The sequence below is a fragment of the Hyperolius riggenbachi genome, chromosome 6 (genome assembly GCF_040937935.1).
Source record: "Hyperolius riggenbachi isolate aHypRig1 chromosome 6, aHypRig1.pri, whole genome shotgun sequence".
Lineage (NCBI taxonomy): Eukaryota > Metazoa > Chordata > Amphibia > Anura > Hyperoliidae > Hyperolius > Hyperolius riggenbachi.
In genome coordinates, this window is record NC_090651.1 from 19,841,407 (window position 1) to 19,861,131 (window position 19,725).

At 47.2% G+C, this 19,725-nt stretch overlaps 1 protein-coding gene across 1 annotated transcript in view; it reads left to right on the top strand.

Annotated features, from left to right (window-relative positions):
* Nucleotides 1-15,361, top strand: part of DNAJC11 (DnaJ heat shock protein family (Hsp40) member C11) — a 205,140-nt gene extending 189,779 nt beyond the window's left edge. Inside the window, exons 14-16 of the mRNA XM_068238945.1 lie at nt 265-407; nt 5,816-5,945; nt 8,425-15,361. Coding sequence (XP_068095046.1) covers nt 265-407; nt 5,816-5,945; nt 8,425-8,450 — 299 coding nt within the window. The 3' untranslated portion in view covers nt 8,451-15,361. The remainder of the gene's footprint in view (nt 1-264; nt 408-5,815; nt 5,946-8,424) is intronic.
* The last annotated feature ends 4,364 nt before the right edge of the window (nt 15,362-19,725 follow it).

Consider the following 19,725-nt stretch of genomic DNA (forward strand, 5'->3'; position numbering starts at 1 on the left):
GGATATGCGCTGAAAGGTGAAAATTGCTCTAGTCCATAAGGCGAAAAACCCCGTAACTAATTAAATCGTATTGACAGATTAGCAGACATGTCCTGTACTCGATCAGTAGTCCGTCTCGGCACAAGATGCAAGACTGTCCCTTGTTCCTTACTTGCCCTTTTTACTGGACCGGTGCACTTTAAATACGGAACAGTGGTTTACTGAAGAACTTTTTAATCTGATTTTTTTTGTTCCATAAAAGTAATTCTGCTGTTTGTGTTGCAGGACTGATCATATTAAATGCCTGGTACGGTAAATTTGTCACGGATAATAGCCGGAAAAATGAGAGGGTGAAGGTGATTGATGTGACAGTTCCTTTACAGTGCTTGGTGAAAGACTCCAAATTAATCCTTACAGAAGCTTCAAAGGTGAGCAGCCCTCAACCTCTTCCCTGCCCCGTAATGCTTCCCGAGACAGATCTTTACTTCTACAGTATATGGCGTATAATAGTTTGAGAAAGTAGGATTAAAGTACTGTCTAAATGTTCTTGTGCTCTCAAGTGTCTGTGTGCCCTTGTCCCTAGACCTCCAGGTGTCTGTGTGTTCTTGTCCCTAGACCTCCAGGTGTCTGTGTGTTCTTGTCCCTAGACCTCCAGGTGTCGTGTGTCCTTGTCCCTAGACCTCCAGGTGTCTGTGTGTCCTTATCCCTAGACCCCCCAGGTGTCTGTGTGCCCTTGTCCCTAGACCTCCAGGTGTCGTGTGTCCTTGTCCCTAGACCTCCAGGTGTATGTGTGCCTTTGTCCATAGACCCCCAGGTGTCTGTGTGCCCTTGTCCCTAGACCTCCAGGTGTCATGTGTCCTTGTCCCTAGACCCCCAAGTGTCTGTGTGTCCTTGTCCCTAGACCCCCAAGTGTCTGTGTGTCCTTGTCCCTAGACCCCCAAGTGTCTGTGTGTCCTTGTCCCTAGACCCCCAAGTGTCTGTGTGTCCTTGTCCCTAGACCCCCAAGTGTCTGTGTGTCCTTGTCCCTAGACCCCCAAGTGTCTGTGTGTCCTTGTCCCTAGACCCTCAAGTGTCTGTGTGTCCTTGTCCCTAGACCCCCAAGTGTCTGTGTGTCCTTGTCCCTAGACCCCCAAGTGTCTGTGTGTCCTTGTCCCTAGACCCCCAAGTGTCTGTGTGTCCTTGTCCCTAGACCCCCAAGTGTCTGTGTGTCCTTATCCCTAGACCCCCAAGTGTCTGTGTGTACTTGTCCCTAGACCTCCAGCTGTCTGTGTCCTTGTCCATACACCTCCTGGTGTCGTGTGCCCTTATCCCTAGACCCCCAGGTGTCTGTGTGTCCTTGTCCCTACACCTCAAGCTGTCTGTGTGTCCTTGTCCCTAGACCTCCAGCTGTCTGTGTGTTATTCGCTGCATAGTGTACTGGTTAAGGGCTCTGCCTCTGACACAGGAGACCTGGGTTCAAATCTTGTCTCTTCCTATTTCAGTAAGTCAGCACCTATTCAGTAAGGAGTTTTGGGGCTAGACTCCCTAACACTGCCACTGCCTGCTGAGCGTGCCCATCCAAGTGCTTTAAGTCCTAAAGGAGAAAAGTGCTATTCAAATGCTGGAATTATTATTATCCTAGAACCTCAGGTGCCTGGGTGTAATGGTTCTGAGACCCCCAGTTATCCCTGTGTCATGGTTCTGAGACCCCCAGTTATCCCCGTGTCATGGTTCTGAGACCCCCAGTTATCCCTGTGTCATGGTTCTGAGACCCCCAGTTATCCCTGTGTCTTTGCTCCGAGACCCCCAGTTATCCCTGTGTCATGGTTCCGAGATCCCCAGTTATCCCTGTGTCATGGTTCCGAGACCCCCAGTTATCCCTGTGTCTTTGCTCCAAGATCCCCAGTTATCCCTGTGTCATTGCTCCGAGACCCCCAGTTATACCCGTGTCATGGTTCAGAGACCCCCAGTTATCCCTGTGTCATGGTTCAGAGATCCCCAGTTATCCCTGTGTCATGGTTCCAAGACCCCAAGTTATCCCTGTGTCATGGCTCTGAGACCCCCAGTTATACCCGTGTCATGGTTCAGAGACCCCCAGTTATCCCCGTGTCATGGTTCAGAGACCCCCAGTTATCCTTGTGTCATGGCTTAAAGGTTCCCAGGTGTCTTTCTGTTGTTGTTCGGAGACAACCAGTTATCCCTGTGTCACCGTTCAGAGGCAACCAGAGGGATCCCAGTAGTCATTTTTCCAGGACCACTAATTGTCATTCTGGGGTCCCCAAGTGCCATTATGTTTTGTTTGGAGACCCTCCACAGGTTATTTTATTTATGATGCCCCAAACATATTACGAAGCGCTGGACATTAGTTAAGGTTACATACAATGTTTAGGTGTGACATTCAGCGATATGACAATACAGCAATACATGCAAACCAAATCACGCAGCACAGTATGAGTACAAGGTAATGCTTAGTCAGTCACTGGATGGAAGCATGGAGATTAGGCAAGTTAGGTTCACTCAGATGCATAGCATGGGTGCACAGTAATGGAGGTCTGTGACCAGGTAGGAGACACAAGGAGGAGGACCCTGCCCAAAGGCTTACAATCTAGAGGGGTGGTAGGCCAGAGTGAAAAAGTGAGTTTTGAGGGCCTTCTTGAAGATGTTGGAGGGTGCTCCCCTAATGAGTGGAGGTAGGAACAGTGTTGGAGCAGCTCTTGAGAAGTCCTGGAGGCGTGCATGGGACTGGGTGATGGGGGGGGGGGGTCAGGCAAAGTTCATGGGAGGAGCAGAGTGAGCGGCTAGGTGTGTACCCCTGAGTAAGATCAGAAATGTAGGTTGGACAGGTTTTGTGGACAGATTTGTAGGCCGTGGTGGAATGATGGAAGGAGTGGATAATTCTGGCTGCCACATTCATGATGGACTGCAGCAGGGCTATTCGGGTCATAGGGAGATAAGACAGCAGGGCATTGCAGTAGTCAAGGTGGGAAAATATGAGGGCATGGATGAGAGGTTTGGTGGCAGTGGTCAGGTAAGGGCGCATTTTACAGATGTTATTGGGTTGGAAGTTGCAGGATTTTGTGAGGTTTTGGATGTGGGGGGTGAAGGAGAGTGCGGAGTCTAGAGTGACACCCAGACAGCGGGCTTGAGAGGTAGGGCGAATGGTAGTGTGGTTAATAGTGACATTCACAACTGGGAGGGTCAGGGATGGCTGGGGTGGGAAGATCCTAAATTCCATTTTGTCCAGATTTAGTGTGTTGTTGTGTTGTTAGCATACGGTGCCGGGACATTTGGGCGCAGGGTGAAGCCGAAGCTCCCCCTGCTTCTGCAAGAGTCCCGGCGGGGTTAAAAGAACACTTTTGATAAACATGCTTTTTTTAACCTGGGATTGAATGAGTTCCTGAAGTGTTGGTAAATAATGATGTTTACATTTCACTTGCTTATCTCTTTTGTTTACAGTATCAAATGCATTTCACTCTAAAGGGGCCCATACACCTAAAGATTTTCCCACCGATATACAGCAGATTCGATCACTGTGATCGAATCTGCTGTGAAATCGTTGTGCAAACGCTGACAGAATGATCGTTTTCTGTCCGAAATCAATCGTTCCCGTCGATCCCTCCGTGCGGAAGATTTTTCTCGATCGCCGGCGGGTTGGGAGTGTGTCGATAGCGGCGTTCGAATGCCCGACGACTGACGCAATACAGCGGAGATACATTACCTGTTCCGGCCGGCGCGACTCCCCCGGTCTCCGCTGTCGTCTTCTCCGCTCCAGGGCTGCAGCTTCACTGAACTTCCTGTCCCGGCAGGAAGTTTAAACTTCCCCTGGACAGGAAGTTCAGTGAAGCAAGCCAGCCGGACCGGAGACCAGTGTGGAGAAGAAGACAGCGGAGACTGGGGGAGTCGCGCCGGCCAGATCAGGTAATGTATAGCTGGCGGGCAGCGGCAGCTCCACAGATTGTGATCGGTTTCATGCTGAAATAGATTCACAATCTGTTTGCAGTAAAGGCAGCCATACGATCCCTCTCTGATCAGATTTGATCAGAGAGGGATCTATCTGTTGGTCGAATCTGATGGCAAATCGACCAGTGTATGGCTACCTTTAACTGACTACAAGTCTGGCCAAATGTGACGGCAGAGTGAACAATGAGGGGAGGTGGTATTCCCTCACAGTGCATCTGTTAATCCTGTGTGTGTGAGAAAGCTCTCACTAGCTGCCTGTCTCTGACTGAGCTGTCTGCAGAGAGGAGAGGAAATGTAACTCGTTATTAACATTTGTAATTGTCGGTGACACAGCTTTTCATACTTTTTTGCTTTCAAAGAAACCTACTCTGTAGTCTGATATGTAAAAAACACTGGCTGCGCATTGAAGCAGACACCCCTTTTGCGAATGATTTGTTCCAATAGAGATAAATCCTACACACAATGAATTAAAGCTTTTGCCTCTGATACTTAAAGAGAGTCTGAAGCGAGAATAAATCTCGCTTCAGACCTCATATATAGCAGGGGCACGTGTGCCCCTGCTAAAACGCCGCTATCCCGCGGCTTAACGAGGGTCCCTGTCCCCCCAAATCCCCTCCGTAATGCGGGGGAGCGCTTCCTGGTTGGGGCAGGGATAACCGCCGCAGCCCTGCCCCACGCGCGTCTGTCAGTGCGTATCTCCGCCTCTCCCCCGCCCCTCTTAGTCTTCCTTCACTGAGAGGGGCGGGGGAGAGGCGGCGATGCGCGGCTGATGGACGCGAATGGAGGCAGGGCTGCAGCCGTTAGCCCTGCCTCCAGGAGTGACCAAGCCTGCGACCAAGTGTCGCAGTGGGGGGTTTGGGGGTGAAGGGACCCCCGTTTAGCGGCGCGTATGCGGCGGTTTAGCAGGGGCACACGTGCCCCTGCTAACTATGAGCTCTGAAGCGAGATTTATTCTCGCTTCAGTCTCTTTAACATGAAAAGTAGGAAAATGTTTACACAGCTATTTAGACATTTGTACATTGTCATTTTAGAACACTTGTTTTGATAGTGTTCCTTTAATTACTATTCCTCCTCCAGGCCGCCGTCCTCTCGGGGTAAGACATAATATGCTGTTTTAAAAATAATTTTGGCTCAGTCTTTTAACGTTCCCAAATTACTGTCTGAACACAGCCATAGCCGTAATTCACATTACGTCCTATGGCGGCGCATGGTGCGGCCAAATTTCCTGGTGCCATTTTTCTCTGCTTTGGTGTTATTCTGAGGCCCAAAGATTTCCTTTTCTGCACCCCGTTTTCACTGTGCCGTTATTCTGAGAAACCCAAGTGTCGCACTGTCACATTGTTCAGAGACCCACAAATTTCATTTTTTTTTGAAAAAATGTTTTATTTTCAAAGATTTTCAAAAAATTTACAAAACATTTTGGGTCTTTGAAAAATTGGGCTTCTCGCAGGAAGTCCATATGATAGTATGCATTGCATTTGTTTAATAGCAAAGATCCATATAACTTTTAACAGTAAATAAGCAATAAAAACCTCCTTACCACCCCTCAAATTTCATTTTGAGACCCTACATGTCACTGTGTCCTTCTGAGATCAGTTGTAACTGTGTCATTGTTTTGGAACCAAAAGTGTCACTGTGTCAGCGCACAGAGACCCCCAAGTTTTAGTCCTGAGTGACTGGTGGTGGATACTGGACTTCATAAGTGCTCCTGATGTGATAATTGGTCCATTAGATATCAATGTGCCATCTTCATCCCTCTATATCAAGACAGTTCTGATATATAATACCGCATAAAGTTTACCATAAGTCTACCATGTGATATACTATGTCTACAGTCTTGCCATGTAAAGTTTTGAACATCTTCCTAAATACCCATGCTAAGTTCTGTTGCCTTCAGTCTGGTCTTCCAGGTTTTTATGACCCATGTGTCGGGGAGGAGAAGAGTTTGAAGATTCTGTACCAGTTCAGAGGCGTCCTCCATCAAGTCATGTCTGGAGACAATGAGCCACTTAGGATACCAAAGCAATGTGAGTCAATACTGACCCGTGTGACAATCATCTGCTTCTCTGTTAGAGGTTCCGCCTCCCAGCAGGTCTGAGATTGGGGCGAAGCTCCAGTACTGAACTTTTGTATGCTATAGGGGTGGAACTTAAAGGGATACTGTAGGGGGGTCGGAGGAAAATAAGTTAAAGTTACCCAGGGCTTCTAATGGTCCCCCGCAGACATCCTGTGCCCGCGCAGCCACTCACCGATGCTCCGGCCCCGCCTCCAGTTCACTTCTGAAATTTCAGACTTTAAAGTCTGAAAACCACTGCGCCTGTGTTGCTGTGTCCTCGCTTCCCCTGATGTCACCAAGAGCGCACGGCGCAGGCACAGACCATACTGGGCCTGCGCAGTACGCTCCTGGTGCCATCAGCGGGAGTGAGGACACGGCAACGCAGGCGCAGTGGTTTTCAGACTTTAAAGTCTGAAATTCCAGAAGTGAACCAGAGGCGGGGCCCGGAGCATTGGGGAGTGGCTGCGCAGGCACAGGATGTCTGTGGGAGACCATTAGAAGTCCCCGGGTATCTTCAACTCATTTTCCCCTGACCCCCCTACAGTATCCCTTTAAGTGTAAGTTGTAAAACTTTGGCATCTCCCCTGGTATCCGGGGCCCTGTAGGTCTGAAGATTACCCACCGTATTTTTTGGACCATAAGACGCACCTTTTCTCTCCCAAAAGCACAGGACTCGCACCAACAGGGGCTGATCCAGAGCCGCCTCAGCTGCAGAGTGCCTGCTGCTTTGCAGGGAGCCTGAAGCATAACGTCCGCCTCTCGTTCTTTCTCTATGGCGGGGAACACAAGCATCAGAGGTCTGTTTGAAGCAGACGAGGGCTGCATGTCACTCACCCCTGTCCTGCTGCTAGCCTCTGCTTTATATCTGGTCACGCTCCGCCCCCCCATCCCTTACGATGATGACTTGGCATATAAGACGACCCCCCCCCAACTTTTCCAGTTAAAATATAGAGTTTGGGATACACTAACCATATAAGACTACCCCTCTTTTAACGCACACCACACCAAAAAAATATATATATATTTATACTGGTGTTATGTATGAACAGATACTGGTGCTGTACTGTATGTGGTACCCAGTATTTAACACTATACAGGTGATTGACTGGTTGGATTGGTCAACTCTCCCTAAGTGGATTGGTCAACTCTCCTTAGCTACCTGTTTATCAGAGCGGTATGGGAGAATAAATTGCGCTGTGCATATAAAACACGCCTCTTTCACCCTTCTGGCCCCGCCCTTGTATCCTATTTACTTCCTTCTCTGTCTCTCAGATCTTGCACATGTGCGCCTGCGCCGCTTCACTACAGTCCTCAGCAGGGAGATCTGAGGGGCGGTAACAGGATAGGGCGTATCACCCGGCATCAATGACACCCGGCGTATAAGACGACCCCCAACTTTTCAGATCATTTTCAAGGGTTAAAAAGTAGTCTTATACGCAGGAATATACAGTATATACAGAAGCGGAGCCGCTGTCCTGCTATAAGGAATCAAGGTCAGTGACGCTATGTGCTTCTGTATATACTTCGGAGGGGAGAGGAGCATGACCAGATATAAAGCAGAGGCAAGGAGCGGGACAGGCATGATTGACATGCAGACCTAAGTTACAGGGGGCTGGATAAAGCACATTTTGGCGCAAAGCTTTGGCCACCACAATAGGCGGTAATGAGAATTACGTCTATAGCGGCACACAATGGCTACCGGTAATTTTGGCACTAGGAGAAAAAAATTACGTATTCTCCCCTGAGTTGCGACAACTCGATGGGGGAATAGTATCAACGCCACCCGAAGTTTGCCTGCAGCAGGATGAGCTGTCTTTCGCTTCTACCCAATGCCAAGATTTCAAATAAAGATAACCCAGGTATTCCTGATACACACTATGCACTTTTCCATCAGATTTTGGGTCAAATCGTTGGTAATTTCTGACACATCCAATCTGATTTCCGATCACTTTTCTGATTGATTTTCCGATCACTTCTGTATAAATTCGAAAATTAGATCAGACCTCTAAATCAGAAATTAGATTGGAAATTATCATTTTGACCCAAAATCTAGCCACCTTTGTTTCACTTAAAGAGAAACTCCGACCAAAGATTTAACTTTATCGCAATTAGTAGCTGATACCCCCTTTTACATGAGAAATCTATTCCTTTTCACAAACAGACCATCAGGGGGCGCTGTATGACTGATATTGTGGTGAAACCCCTCCCACAAGTAACCCCTCCCTCAAGAAAAGTTTGAACTTTTGTGGGAAATAGCTGTTTACAGCTGTTTCCAACTGCCAAAAACCATGCAGCGGCTACATCACCTGCCAACAGTAAAATGTTCACTGGAGTTCCTCTTTAAGGTACCTTTTAATGGGAGTGGTTAAAGTATCAATAAAGTTTTAATTTTTGACAAGTATTTTGTTGACAAGTAAAAGGCAGTCACAATTGTCTCTCTTGTTTTCCAGCTCATAAAATAGACGCTGATGGCTAGCCCTCCCCTGAGGTCACATGACGTCTTCTGTGCCAGACCGGAGGACTCCTCCCAGAATTCTCTGCAACAGAGTCCAAAACTTCCAATAGAGATTGTTCCCCCCCCTTTTTTTAAGGTTATTCATATGAAATGGATGACAAGATATAATATATATCTTAATAACGATATACAGATAAATGACTTTTTTTCTTTTACCATGGATACATTCAGGTTGCATATTATGGACAAATCCAAGTAGCTGTGGCGGAGGGTAGATTTGTTTGTTTTGACCATTTCTGACTATATATATATTATTGTATTGCCTATTATTACCTTCCTGAGCTCAGTGTGGAGAGCTGGGAACCCCGAGCACGTTACCCCTCTGAACTTCTGCACCCCCCTTCCCCGCATGGTGGAGTAGCCAAAGCCATGTTCATCCCCTGGTTTAAAGCACACCTGTCACCTCACTACACTTGACACACTACACCCACATAATTGCTACCACAGGTTCTTTTTAAAGAGTATCCATCAAAAATGCGCTTTTATGAAAAACGTTAGTGTTCACTGCCAAATAATTATAATTGGTATCTTATGGGAATTACTGATTAGGCAAATTCTTCTTACGACAGGAGAGAGAACGCTATAAACACAAATAACTTTATTTACCAAATTGTTCATTCACGACACAGAGAGGGGGCAAGAACTATCTGGCTAGAGATGGTCAGTATATGCTAATTATTCTGACTTTCATGCAAATTGTATGCGGATTGGAATTGACCAATCAGATGCAACAGTGTTTTTGTTTGATTGGCCGGTTTCCAAGCTGCCTACAGCTTGCATAAAATTTGCACACAAGACAGAATTATTAACATCTCATTGACCATTTTTATCCGTCACTGTCTTTCTACAATACGGAAATGTATTTGAAGCCTGGGAGGAGCATGATTACCCGCTAGGAAACTGCCTGGGGCCTAGTGGGCTTCAAGGGGGCCCAACAACCAAGATTTAATGGGGCCCAAGGCAAGGTACTAACCCCATTAAATCGTATTCCTTTTCTGAGCCTGGGAGGGATCGAATACCTCAGGCAACAGTCTGGGTCCGAAGCTGCACAGATGCGTTGCTAGCTGCCTGTTGCTATGCAGGTGGGAGGGGGATGGAACAGTACAAGAGGCGCATCAGAGGGGGCGGGGTGAGTGAGGAGAACAATACCCAGGGCCAATGCTCAGCTAAGTCAGTCCACGAGGAGTGTCACTGTACACACACTAGTGTCTCAGAGGCGGTCTTTATTGGTCACCTCTAGTTTAATGTAACATTGGTACAAAGCTTTAGGTAGAAAATCTCTAGAATCTGTAGACTTGGGCATACACTGTGGTCGGAGGAAGAAAAGTTGCGTATTCTTCCAGTAGGCGTTTATCGCAACGTTGGACTTTTGTAAGGATTGCTTTACTAAAAATGCAAACAGTGCTACCTAGAGGAATGACTTTCCACCTTGGAGGAAAAAAAGAATCCACATTTTTGACAAATCGGTGTCTTTTGTCTACAGTTTCTTGGGACCCGAACTCTTTCACAGGACACAATGAAAAGTCTTCATTCCACATATAGTTGCTGAAGAAATTCACTTCTCTGTGTTTGTTTAGGCAAAACAACTTGTCAAATTAGTTATTATCAGCAGCTGTGAATAGACTGCAGGAGAGCTGTGTCTAGGCAACTCTCGATATAGTAAACACTGAGGCTTGACCCTTTCAGTGCCCTCTGCAGAAGGAAAACCAAGTAAAAGTTCAGGTTTTTTTTAGGATTTCCATTCATTGTAATGAAGACCTTTTGCCCATAAAGGTTATCATGCTGAGGCTATTTTTTTAGAGCAAAGAGGAAGTTCTGTGTTTAGTTCCATTTTAACTTGTATTACCTTTACTTTAAGGGGGACCTGGAGCTTAGAACAGGCTCATCCACATCTGTAACTTTTGTCATCTAAACCAGTTGTTCATAGTTTGTTTGGACTCCTATACAGTCCATACATAGACTGTTTTGGGAAGCGCAGCCACCTCTCCTTGCTATCATATATAGACATTACCAGACATGTGCAGACTTGTTTTCGACGGTTTAGCATGCTGGAAAACCTTGTCTGACGTGACGAGGCAGCCATTTTGTAGGCTGATGCAAAGCCAGTGGCGTAGCTAAGGAGCTGTGGGCCCTGGTGCAAGTTTTACATGGGGCCCCCCCAAGCACTCTATACATAACAATTGATATGGCGCACCAAAACCTGCGAAGGACAACCACAGTGTCAGAGTTGCAAGAAGGGGATGGGGAACAGTTTGTTAATGATTACTACTATTAAAAGCATCTATAGAAGTGATTATTACCACCACAGGACCAACAGAGAGCTAATACTGTGATAGAGGGTGGACCCTTCGGGGCCCCTCTGGCCCAAGGGCCCTGATGCGGTCGCTACCTCTGCACCCCCTATTGCTACGCCCCCGTGCAAAGCACTTATTTTACTGGTAGACTATTTGTTAATATATAAATAGTTATAAAAATGGAGCTTCTATTTAATTAGCGGGCGCGGTCATACGCAATTGTGGAAACGTTTAGCCCATTCTCTTATCAGTGGGTCATATCTCCTGTCTACAGGAAGGATGTTTTACATTAATGGTGCTTTTTTCCACAGTCTGATCACCCACACAATGGATGCATCTATGTTATAAGCCTTCTCATTCTATCAGTAGGATTCAGAAGCTGTTATTTTGTCTTCTGTATGCATATATTGCCTAGGAACCTGTGATGTCACAGTACCGGCAGCCATTTTTAATAGACTATAAAGCAACTGCCTCAAAATGGCCGCCGTTTTAGCTATTTTGTGTAATTAAAAGAATATTCCTGTGAAAGAAGTTTTGTAGTCACTACTGGGGCAGTGGAAACGTCCTTGTTAGTAGAATTGTCTGCCAGGTCTAGCCATCCATCTCATGTAGGAATGGCAATACCTGCTTGTTTGTGTTCGCAAGCAATATGTGTAGGACTTGAGCTGTGTAAAAAGCTGAGGCCCAGTTATGTCACTGAGGAACAGAAATGGCTTCCAGAATGTCCAATAATAAGCAGCTAGGAGCCAGTCATCTGACAGAGACAAGCTGACAGTTGACAAGAGGTTAGCTAGTAATGATGAGGGAAACGACTCGGAGCCAATAACCTCACACAAAAACACCAATGGCTACCAGTACCTCAGCCAGTAATCACTAGGCCTCTTTTCCATGAACCTGTCATTTGCTCCCATTCACCGATTGGGTGCTTGCTAGCACTGGCAGTAGACAGGCAGGCCCCCATTAAGTTGCATCTGAGCATGGCGGTTTCGGTCCTCAGACGCGACAGTTTTTGCCCACCAGGCAATGCTGTGGTGTTACTAAATGCTGCCATTAGGCTGCATGTAACTGCCTGACAAGTGCGCTGCTCAACCTCCCGTACAAAATATGCCTTAAGGGCCGTACTTGGGGAACCCTCAGCGACACGACGAATGAGCATTCCCCAATCCATTTTCCTACCCAGGGGAACACACGACAGGTGCAAATGAGAGTTCAAACCATTGCGGCCTTTGGGCGGGAGTCGTCGTTTGCTTAATCATGCACATGTACCCACGTTGTGAAATCATGAAAATGATCGCTCGTCACGGGAAAAGTCGGTACGTAGCTTTAGACTTAAACCTTGTGAACAACTGGGGAGTCTGTTACTTTGCCTTGTAAGTCTTGTAAACAGCTTGAAGTCAGTCACCTGACAGCAATGGCTGCCAGTGTGGGGACCAATATTCTCGATGCCAAAGTCCTGTAAACAGCTTGAAGTCAGTCACCTCGCTGAGGTACAGCAGTGTCTGTCAATTTTGGAGCCAGTATTCATGAGGCGGGGACCATATCCTTGTACACCGCTTTAGTCAGTCACTTCACTAAAGGAACTGTAATGGCTGCCTATGTTTGAACCAATGTTTGTGAAGCCTTGTAAGAAGCTTGGGTCCAGTCACATCAGGAATGGTAATGGCTGCCCATGTGTGAATCAACATTCTTGAGGCTGGAGCTTGTTGTACACAGCATTAGACAGGCACCTCACTGAGGAACAGTAATGGCTGCCCGTGTTTGTGAAGTATTAGACTAATAAAGCTTGCAACCTGTCACCTCACTGAGGAACAGTCCAGGAAGCCATGTTGTTTAGTAAGATATTCATTGTAAAAACTCAAACTTCTGTTACCGAATCTGATGTATGAAATATTTAAGATTTGTGAAGGTAATAGCTACACATACATGGGAGGGATGTCTTTCATTCCAATACTTAGTAGGCCACAGGCCAGCGACAAGCTTGCAGAATATGAAGCATTGGAACTAGTGACCTGCGGGATTATTATAGAAGTCACTGACTCGATAGACAGCAAAGATCAGGATAACGGCCCTTTTAAAGGACAACTGAAGTGAGTGATATGGAAGCTGCCATATTTATTTACTGTTAAACAATACCAGTTGCTTGGCAGTCCTGCTGATCTATTTGGCTACAGTCGTGTCCGAATCACACCAGGAACAAGCATGCAGCTAATCTTGTCAGATCTGACAATAATGTCAGAAACACCTGATCTGCTGCATGCTTGTTCAGGGTCTGTGTCTAGAAATATTAGAGGAAGATGATCAGCAGGGCTGCCAGGCAACTGATATTGTGTAAAAGGAAATACATATGGCAGCCTCCATATCCCTCTCACTTCAGTTGTCCTTTAAGAGCAGATCTGTTATGGCCGCTTCATTATTTCTGCATTGACCTGGATACCTTTAAAAAGAACACACTATATTTACATTCTGCAAACAGACACTGTTGCTAAGGAGCGGTTACCATAAGCTAACTATGAGCTTCTTTCTTACACGCCATATCCTTTCTCAGTGTACTGACCCTGATAGCTGTCCCCTATGTTTTGAGTTTTCTCAGATTGTTGTCAATCGAGCTGATTGCTGCACTGGTCAGAATCTCTCCAGGGACTCTGTATTCTTGTGTCCAGCCCTGGTGTAGACTGTGACATTGTGGGGGCTCTCTGGGTGCACAATAATGAATGTGGGATGTAACAAAGATGCTGTGGCTCCTTATGGTACCTATAATAGTGTATGAGGGTCCTCCAGAAAGTAACAGCCATCTTTCTTTAATCTATTAAGGAAACATTTATTTTATATAAGACATATCGTACCTTCTGATTGAGGCTTCCCTCGCTCGTCTGAAGCCTCCGTTGCAGAGCGTGGCCCCCCCCCCCCCCCCTTGACATCGGGGACTCCCAGCTCCTCTTCCTTGATCATGGCCGTGCGAGCCCTAATGTGCCCCTTGGAGCCCGCGGCTCCAGCTTATTGCGCATATGTGGGCGGGGCTGGGTCAGCTATTGCGTGGTCGTGATACAGGAAGAGGAGCCGTGCGGCCCCGATGTAATTAGCGACAATGCCGCGCTCAGCGATGGGAGACAACAGAGTAGCGAGGAAAGCCTCACTAGAATCTGGAGGCTTCCCTGTCTTGAGGTAAGTATCTGATTTTGTACCCGAGCTGCAGTTCTCCAGTACATGTTAAGCAAACCTGAGAAGATATGAAATGTAAAAGTTAAATACTTACCTCAGGAGGCTTCCCTCGTCCCCCTCCACCTCACCGTTCCAGCGATGTGTCCTCCTGAAGCTTTCAACTGCGCTCCTGTATGAGATCCCGTATGAAATGGAGCGTGTCCGACTGCGCTTGCAGAGTAGAACAGACCCACTTGGGCTTCCGCGGAAAATGCCAAACACAATCAGGGTTTCTATTGCCCAGGCGCGAGCCATCGACAAGAGGTTGTTGACAGAGGACACATCGCTGGAACGGGCCAGTGGAGGGGGCGGAGGAAGCCTCTGGTTTATTCAGAGGCTTTCCTCTATTGAGGCGAGTTCCCTTTTGGGGCACTGTTTTTCCTACAGGTACACTTTAACCATTTTTCATATCTTTTTACAACTTTTCAATCCCTTTGTTGTAGTAGCATCACCCTCCTCACCCATGGGCAAGGAGAGGGAGGCTTCATGTTAATGTTGCCGAACAAACAGTTACCAGCGTTCTGCAGTCAGGTGACAAGCAGTGCAGGGAAAGAGGATATCCTGACAGATGCAAGTTACATTACACAGAAAGAATACCTGTTACAACTGTTACTTTTTGGACAACCCTCGTATGTTAACAGATCCATGTTAAAGTGACGGTGCTGCTATAAAAAGGTCCCTCACCTCATACAGAGCTCTTGTCCTATCAGATGTGGTTTTCTCTTTCATGCGATACCGGATTGCAGCAAGCAGGAAAATAACCTTTCTGCAATTTGTTTCTTTTTATTCTTTTCAAAAATGAATGGCATACCCAGAATCCCAGAGCATGACGCCAAGGCGGGGGTGCATATTTATTGCGGAAAGTACCTACAGACTTTATTTGTGCGCTTACTGGCCTGTGTCCACCCCGCCATTCCAGGCTCCCTCCCTTCCGGTGCTCATGTGCAATTTAGTCTGACAGCTGCTGCAAATTGCTGACATCCTGTTTTATTTTTCCCCGCTTCGCACCTCCAATATTTATGCCGGTGCGGTGAAAGCGCTGGTGGTGTTTTGTGGTGAGCAAGGCGAAGTGTTACCTCAGGCCGTCCCCTGTGATCTGTTCCTGCAGGCTGAATATAGATGAGAAGATGTCATTCTCTGTATGCGTCTGTGTGAGGGGGGTCCCTCCGGACCACCACAGGGCATTTCCTTGTATAATGTGATGGATTTCATTACTGCTCCATGCTGGCTTCTCCTCGCTTTCCTCCACCGAACAGAGACTCCATTTTGGCGAAGCCATTAACTATGGACAAAAACCTGGGACATGTATGGCAATGGTTCACTACCTACTATGCCACACAGAGAAATAAATGCATTGTGAAATAAAAGTTATTTTTCCAAGTCGTGTTGATTGGACGAGCAGTCTGTTCTCTGTCTGTGTGTGTATGAAGGGATTTTTGTGTTAAAGCAGGATTGTCAGCCATAAAATCAAATTTACCCACTGTTTGGTGTTTATTAGGTAGTCTACATTCAGTCTGCACTGCAAGCATTCCAATACAATCATAAATGTTTTTGCGGTAATTAATCTTATCTCAGTCAGCCTGGCTCTATTCTGGTACATTGCCGGGAAGATGGAACCTTGCTATCTCCCCTCCCATATTCCTGCTCCTCACTGATTAGCTGAGGGCAGTTCAGTGTGACAGGCTGAGAAGGGAAATATACCTCGCCCCTCTGCAAAAGCTGCTGAAATATGATCTATGTTGTGCTCACGTGTTTACAAAACAAGCTAGATACGACAGTGCAGTGGGGAGGAGGTCTGGCAATGCATGCACAATTTCAGACAGGAGGAAAAACAGAGTAAGGGAGGAAATGACATCCGGATTGGTTTCAGCCAGAGGCAGTAAAGATTGAAAATGCCTGGAATAGTTTATTTACTATATAAAATTCACTGAAATCAAAACCTGGACAGAACAATACATCGGTTATGTAATTATAACAGTACTTATATGTGTGTTTTTTTCCCTGGGATAATATGGCTGTCCCTGCTGCTTTAAAAGGAACCATAGACGCCATAGTAATAAAAAGAAAAAAGATTTTATACCTACCTGGGGCTTCTTCCAGCCCCATTAGCCTGGATCGCTCCCACGCCGCCATTCCCTGCTTCCTGGATCTGCCGGTACCGGGTCCAGTCACTTCCGGTGGACACGTCCAATTGTCCGCATGAGCAGGAGCTCCCTCCATACCCTTACGCGTGCGGCTGCGCAGTATGCAACCGCACGCGTAAGGGTATGCCGGGAGCCCCTGTGATGCAAACAATTGGCCGCGTGCTGCCTCCGACTGGCCGAAACTACGGGACTCTGTACCGCCGGATACAGGAAGCGGAGGACGGCGGCGTGGGAGCGATCCGTGCGTATGGGGCTGGAGGAAGCCCCAGGTATGTATAAATCTTTTTTCTGGGGCCTCTGGTTCACTTTAAGGAGAATCAAATAGGATTGAAGCTTTCCATTGATTATAAGATAATCCATTGCATTTCAGATATATTAAATCGATTCAGTGTTTCTGAATCAGCTTGGGGAGGAGAGAAGAGGTTGGGTATTATGACTCTCTTCCTAAATAGTTTGATTAGAAGCACAAATCTATCAGAAATCATTTCCAGTGTGCGGAGCATTGATCCTCCCCAAAAAAATATTGATCAGACTTTTGGTCTGTCATTAGACCAGTCATTGGCCAATCAAAATTGCATGTGTGGGCGCACCCTTATTAGTCTCCCATTTCTAATGACAGGATCTGAACATTTGTAGGTTCCTTTTAAAGGGAACCAGAGCTAAAGTAAAGAAAAGATTCTATACATACCTGGGGCTTCCTCCAGCCCCATACGCACTGATCGCTCCCACGCCGCCATCCACCACTGCCCGCATCTAGGAGAACCGGGACCACGCTCTGCCGCCAGTCTAGCGTAGCAGAGGTGCTTTGCGTATCTCTGCAGCAGTGTATGGAGAGATACGTAGAGGGCGCACTTCTCCTGCGTAGCGCAGCTCTGGTGACGTCACTGACAGGAGCCAGTGTCATGTCAGCTATTGCAGCCTCTCAGATTTTGCAGCCCCGCATGCGCAGTAGGAGCCTGCGCCCCATTACATTGTGCAGCCACGTGTGAAACATCCTAAATATCTCCACTTCCGCACCACGTACACCCCCGAAATTTGCAGGGGAGGGAGGGGACCCCCACATCTAGCTCTGTGCCGAATTGCAGCCGCCGAGCCCCGCTGGTTCCCGAGACTGATTGCAGCAAACCTATCTCGGGAACTACCGGGGCTAGGGGGCTGCAATTCGACACAGAGCTGGATCTGTGGGTCCCCTCCCTCCCCTGAAAATTTCGGGAGTGTACGTGGTGCGGAAGCGGAGATACTTCAGCTAAATAATGTCTAACTTCCCACTGAGCATGCGCGATACTCAGTGAGGAAGGCTGCTTCCGGGCTGCAATATCTGACATTACTCCGGTTCTCGTGGATGGCGGCGTGGGATCGATCAGCGCGTATGGGGCTGGAAGGACCCCCAGGTATGTATAGAATCTTTTCTTTAGGTTAGCTCTAGTTCCCTTTAAAGAAAACTGCAATTAAAGCAGAAATTCTCAGAATAGATTCTATTAGCCTCATTTACCCCCAGCTGAGATTAATATTATTGCCAGAATAGCTTGCCCATCAATCGCACCTCACTTATAGCCTGCTAGGGGTGCCATCTTGTTTTTTTTTACTCCGTGCAGCGGGATTCCTGCCCCCACTTCGCTGCAGTCACAGCACTCCGAAGCAATTGAGGGGGTGATGTTACATATTACTATAGGAGTACAATAGGGAGGAAATGTCAAAATAATGTCATACCGAACAGACAGTAGCAGCTCTGCTCTTTAGATAAGACTCTTCTAAAGAAAAACGTCAATAGGAGCTATTCTTCTGATGTCATAAATAATAAAGTTTTGTAAAAAAAAAAAAAAAAAAAGTCTAAAGAACCAGCTTCAGCTGAGTCTGCATACAGGAGGTGACCAATAAGCCATTACAGTATAATCTCCTTATAGTAAACTCCATGGGACCGGGAAAAAAGTTGTTTACTACTTCAGAAGTTTACTGTATCAGATATTGTCCTAGAAATGGCCCAGCATGCCCTGGTACATTCCCTGCTGCACAGGAGCAGCTCTGTCTCCCATTGGAGGTACAGTACAAGCACTTGTCCTAGAAATATCCCAGCATGCCCTGGTGCATTCTCTGCAGCACAGGAGCAGCTCTGTTCTCCCATTGGAGGTACAGTACAAGCACTTGTCCTAGAAATTGCCCAGCATGCCCTGGTACATTTTCTGCTGCACAGGAGCAGCTCTGTCCTCCCATTGGAGGTACAGTACAAGCACTTGTCCTAGAAATGGCCCAGCATGCCCTGGTACATTCTCTGCTGCACAGGAGCAGCTCTGTCCTCCCATTGGAGGTACAGTACAAGCACTTGTCCTAGAAATGGCCCAGCATGCCCTAGAACATTCTCTGCTGCACAGGAGCAGCTCTGTCCTCCCATTGGAGGTACAGTACAAGCACTTGTCCTAGAGATGGCCCAGCATGCCCTGGTACATTCTCTGCTGCACAGGAGCAGCTCTGTCCTCCCATTGGAGGTACTGTACAAGCACTTGTCCTAGAAATATCCCAGCATGCCCTGGTACATTCCCTGCTGCACAGGAGCAGCTCTGTCCTCCCATTGGAGGTACAGTACAAGTACTTGTCCTAGAAATGGCCCTGCATGCCCTGGTACATTCTCTGCTGCACAGAAGCAGCTCTGTCCTCCCATTGGATGTACAGTACAAGCGCTTGTCCTAGAAATATCCCAGCATGCACTGGTACATTCTCTGCTGCACAGGAGCAACACTGTCCTCCCATTGGAGGTACAGTACAAGTACTTGTCCTAGAAATGGCCCTGCATGCCCTGGTACATTCTCTGCTGCACAGAAGCAGCTCTGTCCTCCCATTGGATGTACAGTACAAGCGCTTGTCCTAGAAATATCCCAGCATGCACTGGTACATTCTCTGCTGCACAGGAGCAACACTGTCCTCTCATTGGAGGTACAGTACAAGCACTTACACCTTTGGAGGACTACAAGGTTAAGTATAGCTTAGGGCTGCATAGCCAGGCTGGGCATATTGCCAGTAGAGTATCTAGGGCTCCTTAAAAATTGTAGACATTGCTGAATAGAGGCAGACACTTCCTGTGAGTGGCTCCAATACCTCTACGTGTCCTGCAAAGCATTCTACTTAATATCTGTAATGCGAGTGGCTCTGATACCTCAGCGGGCGGGACTTAGCACTCTTCTCTCCACTCTCCTTAGTTTTGCAGCGAGTAGGCCCGCTCTGATCTGCACTACAAGTGAAAGTAGCCTGTACTGCACGCCACACGCTGCCAGGAACGTCTTTGTTAACAAGGGAAGAGATACCCTGGTGTGTGTACAATCCTGTGGGAGGACTCTGACGTTACTTTTATCAGTGATTGCTACATGGAAGTGGTAACACTGCATCCTCTTTTATTTATGTTCACATTATTCCTCGTTTCCCCCAGGCTGCTTATTTGTACAGTGCTGTATATCCAGTGCTGGGCCATTCTTCTTGTCTTACAAGTGTTATCAGACATCAACTCGCCTGCAGCCAGCCTGAAGAGCATGGGTTTCACATAGACATATGATGCATGCACCTGCCACCTTTCACTATAGCCAGAGTCACTGTCCTGTCGGGAGTCAATAA